Source organism: Chiloscyllium plagiosum, unplaced genomic scaffold (assembly GCF_037043375.1).
Source record: "Chiloscyllium plagiosum isolate Xiang-an unplaced genomic scaffold, Cpla_swu_hap1 HiC_scaffold_19, whole genome shotgun sequence".
NCBI lineage: Eukaryota > Metazoa > Chordata > Chondrichthyes > Orectolobiformes > Hemiscylliidae > Chiloscyllium > Chiloscyllium plagiosum.
The window spans coordinates 52,652,402-52,665,946 of record NW_028270157.1 but is presented as its reverse complement, the minus strand read 5'-3'; the positions used below and the strand labels follow the sequence as shown (position 1 = coordinate 52,665,946).

The 13,545-nt window shown below is 36.9% G+C and overlaps 2 protein-coding genes across 6 annotated transcripts in view; one reads left to right on the top strand and one right to left on the bottom strand.

The window, feature by feature from the left end:
• nup50 (nucleoporin 50) overlaps positions 1-2,261 on the top strand; it is a 94,888-nt gene extending 92,627 nt beyond the window's left edge. The window contains exon 8 of the mRNA XM_087997375.1: positions 2,092-2,261. Within this exon, the coding sequence (XP_087853501.1) occupies positions 2,092-2,111 (20 nt within the window). The 3' untranslated portion in view covers positions 2,112-2,261. The remainder of the gene's footprint in view (positions 1-2,091) is intronic.
• kiaa0930 overlaps positions 1,884-13,545 on the bottom strand; it is a 108,053-nt gene continuing 96,391 nt past the window's right edge. For all 5 annotated transcript variants that reach the window (XM_087997376.1, XM_043709232.2, XM_043709231.2 and 2 more), the window contains 2 exons: positions 12,324-12,479; positions 1,884-9,071 (listed from right to left, as the gene is read on the bottom strand). In XM_087997376.1, the coding sequence (XP_087853502.1) occupies positions 9,031-9,071; positions 12,324-12,479 (197 nt within the window). In that variant the 3' untranslated portion in view covers positions 1,884-9,030. The remainder of the gene's footprint in view (positions 9,072-12,323; positions 12,480-13,545) is intronic.

Here is a 13,545-nt window from a genome sequence, read left to right as displayed (position 1 = left end):
TAACTGTAAACACAGCTAGCCTATGTAAAACATTATCTTTCTGTTTACTTAGACCAGCCATTATTTCAACATACACCATTTTCATCATGACAAGAGTAGCATCTTCTTTCTCGGTAAGGATAAATTTCAAACATTCATCTTGTCCCTCATCTAAACCTTCCTTACTTCCATGCAGACATATTGAAGTCCCACTCCTCCTACCACCATCTTTTTACTATTTTTATGCCTATATAAAAAGTCTATTTTTAATTATGTTAGCTTCTCGTCTCTTTTTATACATTTTAGCTTTTCTTCAAGAGTTTCTATATTCTACCCAGTTCTCTCATACATTAGCAAGACAACTGTCTGTGCAGCTTTTGTTTGAGTTCACAAAAGCATGGAGCTCTAGTTTTGTTTGTCGTACCTTACTCTCTCATGACAATGCCCTAACTTTGAAGGCAGCCCATTTTTCAGTTACTACTTTTCCCCATCAATCTTGGATTCCAATTTATCTAGGCCAGGAACTTTCTCACTCCATTTGAACTGGAGTAAATCATTAGAGAATGACAGGCTAGTGTGTATGGCTTAAATAAGAGTTTTTCTCCAAATGCAGAGCGTAAGAAGAACAAATTGAATGAGTTGTAGGTGCAAGATTGACTTGGAAGGTATAAATCATTGCTATTACTGAGACATGACTGTAAGACTAGTCAGGCCACACTTTAGGAAAGATATATCAATCTGCGGAGCCAGTGTAGAGATTTCCCAGAATGTTAACTGAAGTTCACAAACTTAATCATGCGGAGAGATTACACAAAATGAGGTTAGCACTGACTGAATTGTAGGTGATTAATGGTGATTTGATTAAAGTTTTCAAGATATTGAGGGGATAATAGATAGAAATGATTTCTGCTGGTTGTGAAATCCAAAGTCAGGGTGAGATATTTCAGAAATTGTAATAGAAAACACTTCTACGCATTAAAAGTGAAAGTTAGAATTCTGGAACATCCATGCAAACAACAATTAACATTAGATCAATTGTTACATGAAATCAGTGCCTGATAATATCTTTGATTCACAAAACTGAAGGGAAATAAAATAAAAACAGGTACGTAGATTTGGGTCACAGATAAGCCATGATCTTTTTGAATGGTGACAGAACAGACTCTAGGGACAAAATGAAAACCACCTATTCCTATTTCTACTGTTAATGTAACTTACCGATTACAGCAATGTTGTTACAAGATCATTGCATTATTATAGAAACTAACAACATGCTGAATGTTCCTGATTTGCAGTATTATTGTACAGAAATTATGCTTTCTTTGGTATCAGCCAAAGAATTTGCAGTGATATACCAGCTTTATATTTACAAGTTGGGGAATTTTGCTCTTGGGGAAAATCAACTGCAATTTCATTATTATTTTGATAATTGCTTGTATACGGTTTTAAAAAATGCATTTTATTGTCCAGACTTCTAGCCCTTTGCTATCTTCAGTACCCATTTCCTAATGAACAAGCCCAACTTCAGAAAAGGTGAGATGTAGCCTTAAAAGTAGCATAGAAGCTACCCTGCTCCTGAAATGAGAGATAAAACAGCAGTTGATAGGTTAATATGAAGCCATACTTCGGAGTTTCTCTCTCTCTCCTGCCCCTGGTTTGTTTTTTTTTGTTTAAACTTCCATCCGTCACATTGGTTTATGTTTTATTTTCCCTCCCTAACATTTTGTTCCTTTTATATAACGTATTCAGCACAGTAGCCTTTACAGTATGACTTAGATGGATAGAAAGGTCTCCTACTTTATTGACAGTACTACATAAAATGCAAATTCAACAATTCTGGTTCCAACACTTCAACATTCCCATTATACAATGTTATTCAAATCATACAACAGACTGACAATAGACTCATCTATTTGTTTATTATTAAAATGAAGCATTAGAATCTTTAATAGTACATTTACATAGAAGACTGAAGCCTACATTCTACAACTTGACAGCATTCCTATAATCAAAATGTGTTAAACACATCGCTTTTGGCTTCAACACTATTTCGGTAGCAAACAGCGGTAAAGCTGAATCTACAATCTGTTCTCTTTATCTGATTCAACACAGTTAACCACAAGACAAATTAGAAGGCTGGAAGAAAGCTTAAATATGTAAAGCTTTAGCTTTTGTGTACTACAAAAGAAATATCTAGAAGACAAGAAGATTGGTGAGTTATTGATAAATGGAATTTGAAGGCCTTGGGAGAATGAATCACAACAATAAACTGCTCAGCACTGTTTTTGAATCATAGCAATCATTCTTTGCTGCTTATTTTCTTGCGGGTGCTGTCAGTCCTTAAAATATAGAAGCCTGGATCAATATGTCTATCACTGATTCAAGAAAGGAAATACAAAAGAAATTCAAAGTGATCTTTAGAGGATATTTTTAAAAAAGCAATATTGCAGTATTGATGAATTGAGGCAGGACTAGCCTATCCTGGGTTCCACAGTCAGCAGACTGCCATTTCATGAAAGCTTCAATACAGTAGAAGATAAATTAATCTTTTGATGATGAAACCAGTTGTATTTCTCTATTGTAAAATGTCACTGATTCACTGAAGATTGTAAACTATGCAGTCCAAAGCACAGTAGTAGTGTGTCTCATGAGGGCATCTACATCTGAATGTTAAAGGATACTGAAAAGCCAATTAGAACACTAATTATGTTTCACCAATGTTAAAAGACCAAGGACACAGAGGTTAGTTAAGAAAATCTCTGTACAATTAAACTTCTATTTTTAAATTTTATAAACTTCATTGTTGCTCTTCTTCCCAGCACAAAAAGTTGCTAAAAACAGAAATCAGCATTGAAGTTCAGCTCTGAATGGTATCTGAAGTGAAGGTTAATGGAAATGGAGCATTTGTAGTTCTTAAGGAAATATACTTTGTTTTAATAATATTCTCCCTTTGGATTCTGCTGCTGTAAGCGGCAGGTGACCTTTTTGCTAGGCAAGCCATTGCTCTATATGCCTAACCAAGCCAGCATGTTACCATGGCAACAAGCCCTGTGGAATCCCACCACCAACCTTACAAGCTGTATCTTTTTTCCTGTTTACTCAATGCTTCTTTTCTATAAAGCCTGCACATGCAGACTTAGATTTAAATAAATACAGTTAAAACATAGGCAATTAATTAAAATAGACGCAGCAGAGCATGTTTAGATCTCATTTATCAGAATACATTGACTTTTGGAACATAGGGTTTTTGAGGTAAATCATGGCATTTTGCCTCAAACACCTAATGATCTTTGTAAACAGCTATTTTTCATACACAATACACCGGTCCCCATCATTCTTTAGTTGTCCCATTCTTTTTCAATGTTTTTAGTACATTTCAGGGCCATTTCTGTATATCACTTGCTATGAAGTAGTGTAGTGTAGTGTAACCTGAATTAATAAGTAATGAACAATTTAATCACAGACTACAATTTATCAGAAAATATCCTACGTACATTTTTCTTTTTTACAATCCTCTGTGGAAAGCTTTGGAGAAACAGAAAAATCCATTGTATCTTTCGTAAATAACTGAACAATGACAAGGTTTCCTGTCTTCCAAGAGTTGGTCAAACCAGTAAGATTTTAATGAAGTAGCTCTAAAACAATGAAATAACGAGACGCTAAATGAACAATGATACTGTATAAAAATTAGAAGTTTTTTTTTTAAAACTAGGCTTCAAATAACATTCAGGATAAACTTGAGCCAGTTACAGTGCCCATTTAAAAGGATGATTCTGTCCCGTGCTCACAAGTTGCAAGTGCAATGCTTCTAATTGAATCCTCCAATTAATCTACAACATAATTGCAATGTTAATATAATTTAAGTTCATACATCATAGCGGAATACAAACAAAAAGCACAGTGCATCCTAAGTTGGGAAATCTCTACTTTGCAGATTCTGTCTTTGGAAGAAGTCGCAGTTTGTTCAACTGGGTTATCACTTCCAGGCTTAAATAACACCTTCTGACTAACACAACGCCTGTGGCGTCAAATAGCACTCATTGGTTTTGATCGACTTCAGATATACTGCAAAGTCTTCATTGCAAATAAATGTGAAAAATTTAAAATGAAAAATAACATTTTAAACCAAGTGACTCAGCATTTTTGTCAACTCCATACACATGGATAAGAGTGTTTTGGCTATAATTTCTCTTTTGCCTAGAATGGATTTTGCAGCCATTTTGCTTTTCATTCTGAAAGAAACATCTATAGTTTATGGAAGCAACTCAGCATTTGACAAAGTAGTGAATGTATATTTTTAACAATCAAAGTGACCATTCAATTCCCTACTAGGACTCTGAGCCGATACAGATCGCTATGTGGGATATAGGTAAAGTAGTGTTACTTCTGCCATCATAATTACTTATGCAAGGTAAATGCACTCACACCGGTGTATAATTGTTTCAACCAAGAGCTGAGTCAACAAGAATGAAAACTATGTGGAGGAAATATATAATTGTTTTTGTATTAGCTAAAATGTGCATACAAGAATGAAACCTGCCTGCAAACAATGGTAGATGTTACAGACAACTAGATAAGGTGCTGTGAGGATGTAGGTTAAGTCAGGTATGCTTGTACAAACAGTAGTTATAAGCATTTGGTTCCCACTTCTGCAAAAACACAAAAACAAACCCCAATTAAAAGGTCATAAAGCTCAATATGGATGAGGAATGGGAGGAAATGTTACAAGTAAGGGAAACAGACGGTAGTGAAGGAGGATATACCTAACAATGGACCACAGCAGGATGTGGTGAAATGGCCAAATAAAACTTGTACTTTGTTATGCACAAGGCCGGATAAGGCAAGAGATAAACAATAGTGATGGGCACCGGGTTTGGAGTAGTGAATCGTATAGGATATGTACTTGCTAAACTCTGGGTGCCTTATTCCAGGCACCACACTTGCAAGCATATAATAAACATACTGATTGCTTCGGATCTTCTCTCGGACTGAAATTATTGAAGTGAGTGAGCTTTGTTTCTCACATCTATAAGTTAATGAAGTGACCATTTAAAATACTTCACACCCACCTCAAGTGTTGAAGTATTACAAGTATTAAAGTATTAAAAAAAATTAGCAGAACACTCCCAAATATGTACCAGGTAAATGTTTTGTCTTAAGAATGATGAGGTGCGAATCTCCAATCTGAAAGTAAGAACAAACAAAAGAAACATCCAACGTTTGTGCAAACAAGTTAAAATTATTCAGTATTGGTAAAGTGATATTTTCTTTAAAATCTGCTAAGATGCTATAGAAATGGTGCCCTTTATAGTGCACTTTTTCTAAGAAGAAAGAGAGACTGCCTACAGAAAACTTTAGAGTATGTTCCTGTATTGACTTTGGAGTTTTTGAATTGGAGAAAAATGTAATGACTTTTCATCTAATCAGAACTTGACATGGCTGCCCGAACATAAAACAGAATCAAACATTTCAGGTCACTTTTCACTAGAGACCTCTTTCAGGTTTTTCCTTCTTAAAAAGGTCTCTACTGTTGCACTGGCATTTTTTGCTAAAGAAATGGGATGTACTAATCACAGCCTACATTTTGCGATCATCACATGGCATCACAGATTAACCTGCAGAGTCATATAGAAATAAAAGGTGGATTGTTGTGGTGGAGAGCACAAAAATAAGAGAGAAAAATAAAGAACAGAGGAAACTAAGATGAAAGAAAGTTCACTTTAAAGAATTATTTCTCATTCTCCAACCAGATATATTGAACTGCTCAAAAACATATAATGAGCAAGTATGATGTATTTAATGTTTCTAAATGATTGAATTGATACCATTTCTAAAAGCAATATCCATAACATTCCTTCAACTATTCATATTTGTTCCCACACTTTGGAGATGGCCTTTGCCTAGTGTTTCCATTATACTGTCTTGTAGTGAGAAGGTCATAGTTTAATTTTCTGCAAGGAACCTACCAAATCAATATAACATTAGAAATGTCAGCCTTTCAGAAAGGCCATGGGAAAATTCTAAGGTATGCAAAGAGAGGCAGCAGGGATAGTGTGTAGGAACTGATAGCTGAACACCTCCATAATCATATTGGAGTGGGTCAGACTTCTACATTTCAGCAACCAACAACAATTACAAAGGCCTTAACTGGATAGCAGCTAAATCAAATGTTCAGGAAAACCTTTATATTAAAAAAGGAGAAAACTTTAGTGATTTTTAACATCTGTCACTTTCTTATAACCATCAATGAATTGTTATTGGCATCTCCACAGATGCCGCTCAGTTGCTGAGTTTTCACATTCGTTTTAATTTTAATTTTAAAAATTATTTCTGTGGACACTTTGCCTTCTGCCAAAAGACAGAAGTTTCAAACATAGATTTGTTTCTGACCACAGTAAGATTTTTCAAATTCAAAATGACATTTGTTAGCTTTTTGCTAAATTATCATGACTCCAAACATAATTATTCCCAATAGCAGTGCACAAATATGAACTCAGAATGTTGGGAACCAGTCTTCCAAACACAAAGGAATCTAGTGTTGTACTGCTAGAAAAAAAAACACCATATTAAAAAGGATGGTTTTAAATCAGGATTAGATCCCCTACTGCACTATAAAACAAACTTGGTGGCTCAGTCAACAGTGAATTCTGTATCCAGCAATTAGCAGTAAATACATTTTAATCACTGTTCAAATTGGAGCAAAAAAAAACCGAGCAGACTCGTGCTCGAGAGTCACTGAACATCTAATATTAAAAATGTAGCAGCCATACATCATGATAACTGAAGTATGGTTCTCAGGCTGAAAGTTAGGCTACTATTTTTTTTTAAAAAATCAACATTTCAGACAACAGTGTCCAGGAAAATGGCACTGAAACAATGAACCAGTTAAGCTGGCATTCAGCCAGTACATAACAGTAGCTATTTTTCCCTTAAAAGCAATTGCTTCTTGGGCCTCTTGTTCCATTTAATATCCATCGCCACTTTAATCAAGTGGTGAATGCTACACTCGCTCTTTTACAAAAAGGGTATTCACAGAAAATAATAAAACTTTATAACAAACTAAATGAAAATATACTATACAACATCAAAAATTATCACAAATCCAATCTAGTTTTCTTTTGGTAGAGAAATGGTGAGATTATTTTTATATATGTCAAATGTTCCCTTTTAGAATTCCAAATTCTCTCACACTGATTGGCATTAGTACTGTTTTGCCACATCACCTTATGTTCTTTCAGCCTAAATGTCAAATGCTCCAGCAGAACATCTGGATGCTTCAACAGAGACAGAAAATAGAATTTCTATTTTACTATGCACAGAGTTGCCACCTGTTCATTTTTGGAACAGCGCATTCAGAAAATGTCTGGCTTTTTGAAAGAAATTGAACTTAGAAAGTCAATTTTTCCTCCATGGACTTGGATGTTTCACAATGTGGAAATATTTGTCACCAATTTAAACTCCACAACAAAGGAGATTTTTTAAAAAATCAAAATCAACAGCATATTAAAATGTTCAACTCAAACCACGACTGCATTCACATTCTCGTCCCTATTCAGTGTTTGGTCTGCATTTGGGTACACTAAAAAAAGGTGGCAATCCCAGCTGTTCACTGCAGAAATATGCCACGCAAGCATTGTTAATCTAACAGCAAATATAATTAACACTAAAAACAAAGGCAAGCTGGCTCCTGAACAGGAGAGGGGCAAATGAGTGTAAAAGGCTGCCATCAAAATATTGCCTGCAGAATAGAAGGAATAGAATTATGAAAAACAAAAACTTGGCACATAGGTTTGATGAACAATTCAAATAGCTGCAGCAACCCTATTCCAACAAGCTTTTGGCTAACATTTCAATTCAATTCTGTTCAAGAAAAGAATAAGAAATGAGAATGTCAAACTTGGTGGGTGTCAAAATGCTTCAGCTGGCGAAAAACAAAATTAAGACTCTCAAGTTGGAAATATTTTTTTTCCTATAATTCATATATTCATTTTGTATAGTCCAGTTTGTCTCAATATTTTTTACTCGAGCATTTTCCAGATGCATCCCCATAGGTGGCTGCTGACAGAACCAATTGCAATGCTGCTGGGTTCTCAGGGTAGAATAGTCTTCATTGCACAAAATCAGCTTATCAGCGAGAATGACCTAAGGTCATGAGAGGCTTGCAGAGTGCGCCACTTAAGTCACATCTCTGCAGTACACCCATTATGGCAACCATCCAGGCTAGTGGATTACAGAAAAAGATCCATTTCACCACATGCAAAAATCAATATTCTCAGAAAAGGGATTCTGTAATGACATTCATTGTTACAGTTTCTAAACATGTTCAAAACCTGATATATACCTGTAGAATACAAGCAGCACAAAGACATCTCCCAAACATTTGTTTCACTCTAAACATACTTGGGTCTTGAAAAAAAAGGTCAATCCTCCTCCCACCCTCCCCACCCACCCATCAGCAAGTTTCACTGATTACTAGAACAGATCCATTAAATATAACACTGTACGGTCCCATTGATTCCTGTCTCTTGTTGAACCTTTATCTCATTTTTATAAAGTGAGCAATTATTCTACATTACTGAATTTAAGTACGCAAATCAAATGTTGCTTTGACAAAGAAGAGGGTATGGGAAGAAAACTGTACTGTGCTATCTCCGCACTAAGCAAACTTCTTTGAAGATTAAACTTGAAGTTTTTTATCAATATAAAGTTCAGCAAATATTTCCCTTCACCCACCAACCCTCTCCCCACCCTATGTTCGTGTTTACTGTTCTTGTTAGGTACAAAGTAATTGTCTTGAGACATTGTTCATGAAGCATTCCTTATTGGTTTCATAGGAAGCAGCAGCTCCTAACTGGACTCTATCAAAACACAAATGCGGTGTGATTGGAAAATGAACACTGGTGATGTCCTGTGGGCAGGTGAAGGAGGCACTTTGATTGGCTGGTATTCTCAAACTTTCCTTCCATCCCAACACTAGGTGGTAGTGTCGCCAAGAATCCAGTTCCAGTTAGGCACTTGGCTGCGAGTTTATAAGGCAGTGCCTGCTGTCTGCTATGTCATCAAGATTGGCTTCTGCCGTATTTCTAGAATATCTGAAGGAAAAGACAGATTCAGAACTCTTGAATAAAATAAAATCATTCAGAAGCTTAATCAAATATTATGTAAACCTGAATAAGATCTCAAAATAATTAACGTTCTATGGGTGGTCAAAGTAGTCACAATTTTGTTGTTACTTAAGAGTGAAGGGATCAAGCACAGGGAAACTTGGATACAGATAATTGTACATTGCTCATCCAAGAATCTATTTCTGGATCACTTGACAGGGTGTTGGTGGTCAACTGTTTTTAACACGTAATCTTGTTCCAATTCAGTCAGTTGATGCAAGTCATTTTACTTTGAAACTGTATTTATTCAACGTGTTGGCAAAAGATTATTTTTAAAAATCACAAGTGAAGGTTCTGCAGAAAACTTTAAAAAAATGTAAAAGAAACATGTCCAGAGGAAACCACATGTTAGCCTCACATTTGTAGGACCTTTCTCTACAAGATTCTGGTTTCAAATACCAGCTCAGTGTTGAGCACAAAAGCAAGCCTAATAGAGCACAGCTGAAAGTCCTACCTTTCCATAGAAACATTAAACAGAGTCTCTATCTGCCCTCTGAGATAAGCATAAAAGACTTCATAGCTCTATACTGAAGTGCAGACAAGCTCATTCTGGTGACCTGGTCAACATTTAGCCCTCAACCAGCATCACAAAAGCCGATATCTGGTTGCTCACTATGAAGCATTTTTGACTCACTTTAGAATCCACTGTGCCTCTTACTTATCCCTCCTTCAAAATATTGCACCTTTAACAAACTTTTGACCACTCTTCCTAATTGCTCCTCCATTCCAATATTTGTTGCCCCAGTTCATTGTGAAGGAATTTGGGTGGTTAATATTGTTGCATTCACACAATCGATGGTAATACTGGCACATTAGACTTAAGTCCACTGCAATTTATCATTGTTTTGTAATGATGTGGAAGTGCTGGTGCTGGACTGGGGTGCACAAAGTCAAAAGTTACATGACACTGGGTTATAGTCCAATAGGTTTATTTAAAACCCCAAGCCTTCAGAGACCCCATTCCTTCCTCAGGCTGCCTGCAACTCTTTTAAACCTTCTTACCATAAAACTTCAACTATTGGCACCATTATTTAGGGTGGCACAGTGGTTAGCACTGCTGCTTCACAACACCAGAGACCTGGGTTCAATTCCCACCTCAGTCAACTGTCTGTGTGGAGTTTGCACATTCTCCCAGTGTCTGCGTGGGTTTCCTCCGGGTGCTCCGGTTTCCTCCCACAGTCCAAAAGTGTGCAGGTTAGGTGAATTGGCCATGCTAAATTGCCCATAGTGTTAGATGTAGGGGAATGGGTCTGGGTGGGTTGCTCTTCAGAGGGTGGACTTGTTGGGCCAAACTAAGTATTCTAATTATGGAGGGAAATCTTTCTCCCTACCTACACCTCTCAGCAATTTTTATTAGTCGATTCCCCTTAAACTTTTTCTGCTCTGAAAGAAAAACAGCTGCAGTCTGTCTAGTCTCTCTTCATAGCTGAAATACTCCAGCCCAGACAACAATATCCTGGTTAATCTCTTCTGCACCCTCTCTAGTACAATTATATCCTTCCTATAGTGTAGCAATCATAACCGCACACAATATTCCAGCTGTGGTCTAACTAAGATTATATACAGCTCCATCATAACCTCTCTGCTCTTGTATTAAATGCCTTAATTAAGGGAAAGTATCCCATATGCTTTCTTACCTACCTTGTCTGTCTTGTTGCCTTCGAGGATCTATAGACAAAGTTCCTTTGATCCTCTGTACTGCCTAGAGTCCTACTAAAGTGTATTTCCTTGTCTCATTACTCCTCCCAAAATGCATCCCCTTTCACTTTTTAAGGCTAAATTCTATTTGCCACTGCTCAGCCCATCTGACCAGTCCTTCTATCTTGTCCTGTAGTCTAAAGCTTTCCTCCTTGCTACTTACCACACCAGCAATTTTCATGTTACTTGTGAACTTACTAATCACACCTCTACATTTCACGTATAGATCATTAACTTAGCTACAAACAGCAAGGTATCAGACACTGAACCCTATGGTATGCCAGTGGACATAAGCTTCCAGTGATAAAATCGCCCTTCAACCATCACCCATTGCTTCCTACCACTAAGCCAATGTTGCAGCCAATTTGCTAAATTGCCTTGGATCCCATGCGCTTCTTAAATTTGCCATGGGAGACCTTGTCAAACAATACTATGGCTAGTTTCCTTTAGCTAACCCACCTGTGAGATCATTGGTATATTATAAATGTACAAATACATACAGAAAGTCAAAAATCAAACGAACTGAAAACCTTGGAAATAAAACCATAAAACAGCAAGATGTTGGGGATACTCAGTAGATTGTAACAGCATTACCTACAACACATGGACTGCAGCAGTTCAAGGTTGCAGCTCACCTTCTCAAGGGCAATAGCAACAACTAATCCCAAAAAAGAATATCTAATGAAAACATTTTAAAATAAAGAATAATGAGGAGTAATTTTAGATCAGATTTGAATAATGAACAATTTATAGAACTTTTATTTATAGACATCAGTGTTTTTAAATAAGAGAAAAGGATGAGTTAATATATTGAACATAACAGGATTAAAATTAGAAGAATGTTTTTATTGCACAGGTGTTTAAGTCAAGATGCTGCAAGCAGCTTTGTTCCTTGCAGACCAGCTACAACAGTAACTTTTTTTTAAAAAACGAGCCCAGGTTCGTATTTGTACATCCATATGCTTAAGACCTCAGCCAGGCAAGGTATTCATAAGAATAACACATCGGACTAAAAAGGAGGCCATTTGGCTCATCGAGTCTAGTCCACCAATCATGGCAGATCTGATGCTCCTCAACTCCACTTCCCTGTATTTTTTCCATAACCAGTGAACCCCTCGCGGATTAAAAACACTGTCTGTCTCAGACTTGAATATATTTAATGAACCAGCCTCGAAAGCCCTTGTGGTAAAGAACCCACAGAATCACCACCTTCAGAAAACAATCCTCATATCTGCCTTAAAGGGATGACTTATGATGGCCTAATGCACCACTGAATGTGTTTGGGAAAGGGAACTTAGGCATTATTTTGATTAATCACATCAAGTACACTTAAATTTACAAGGGAATGAGGAAGGAGTGCCACGCTTTCCCTTTTCCTTGCAATATCCTTAGCAATAATCTATTCATATAGAATTATCAACACATTTCACTTTTCACTGGCCCCAGTGGAGCAAACTTCAGGGAACTTCTGACAGAATTTACCTGTTGTGATGCGATGCATTGGTAAAGTAACATAGGTGAGATGTGCATAGAGTAGAAAATTTACTTCTGTTCGATTCAGCTTTAGCCAAGATCCAACCAAGGACCGTCCAGTCCCAGACAATGAGCGAGATCGAAGGTTGGACACACCATGCATGTCTGCAAAGATACAGAAAAAGGAAAGGTTCATCCATTTATTTCTTTTTTAAATGAAAACATTCATTGTAGCAGATTCTATTTCTAAATGAGAAAGAAAGAATACAGAAAAACACAACGAAATCCAACAATTTTGAACAAAGGTTTCAGAGTAACCATAGCAACGGTATTCAGTGCCTTTGGGGAATGAGTTTTTCCCCTGGCCTCGGATGAGAGAAAGCTGATAATGGTATTCCATTATTACAAGGCACCTTTTGCGAGCAGTCTTATGAAATGGTTCTTCGAAAACATTGACAAATTGCAGTTGATTTGAGGAATTAAGCTTAGTGTCGTCTTGGAAACCAATGTTACCAAGGACTTGCACGAATGTAATATCCAACAGAAAAACATCTCAAGGCCCTTCACAAATTTATTAGGAAAACATGTACTGAGCCAGATGAGGAGAAATTAAGAGGGTTGGACACATTCTTATTAATGATGCATATTTTCAAGAGGGTCTTTAAAAGGAGGAGGAGACGCCAAAATATGAGACCAGATAGTTTAAGGCACTGTTTGCACAGAGTGTGTGTAACAGGCTTTAGATTGATGAATGAAAAGCTGCAGGGTGGGAGGAATATGTAAAACTGAGGTGAGCATGAGTTTTATAGAGACACTGCGACACTTGAAGTTAATGCCAGTCAGTGAATTTGCTGATTATAATACTAAAATAAGACAGAGGCATCATTTTGTATGAAAAGCTACAAGAGCACAAGACTAGGTTAAAGGGAGGCACAGGGGCCTTGGATCTGAAAATCATTGGGTTAATGAATTTACAGTGACAATGACATGAATGAGAGTTTCAGCAAAGAATCAGCTGAGCTGGTGACCGAGATGGAAGATGTCATGTAGCAACGTTGTGATGGAAAGGACATAAATTCAGAAGCTCGGTCCTGAATCAAACACAGCTCCAAAAAATTGCAAGTGGCATTATTCAATCCAGGGACACAGCCCCAGAGGGAATGGAGGTGATGATGAGGGAATGAAAATTGTGCTGCAAGTTGAAAGCTGTGATTTTGAATCTCCCAACATA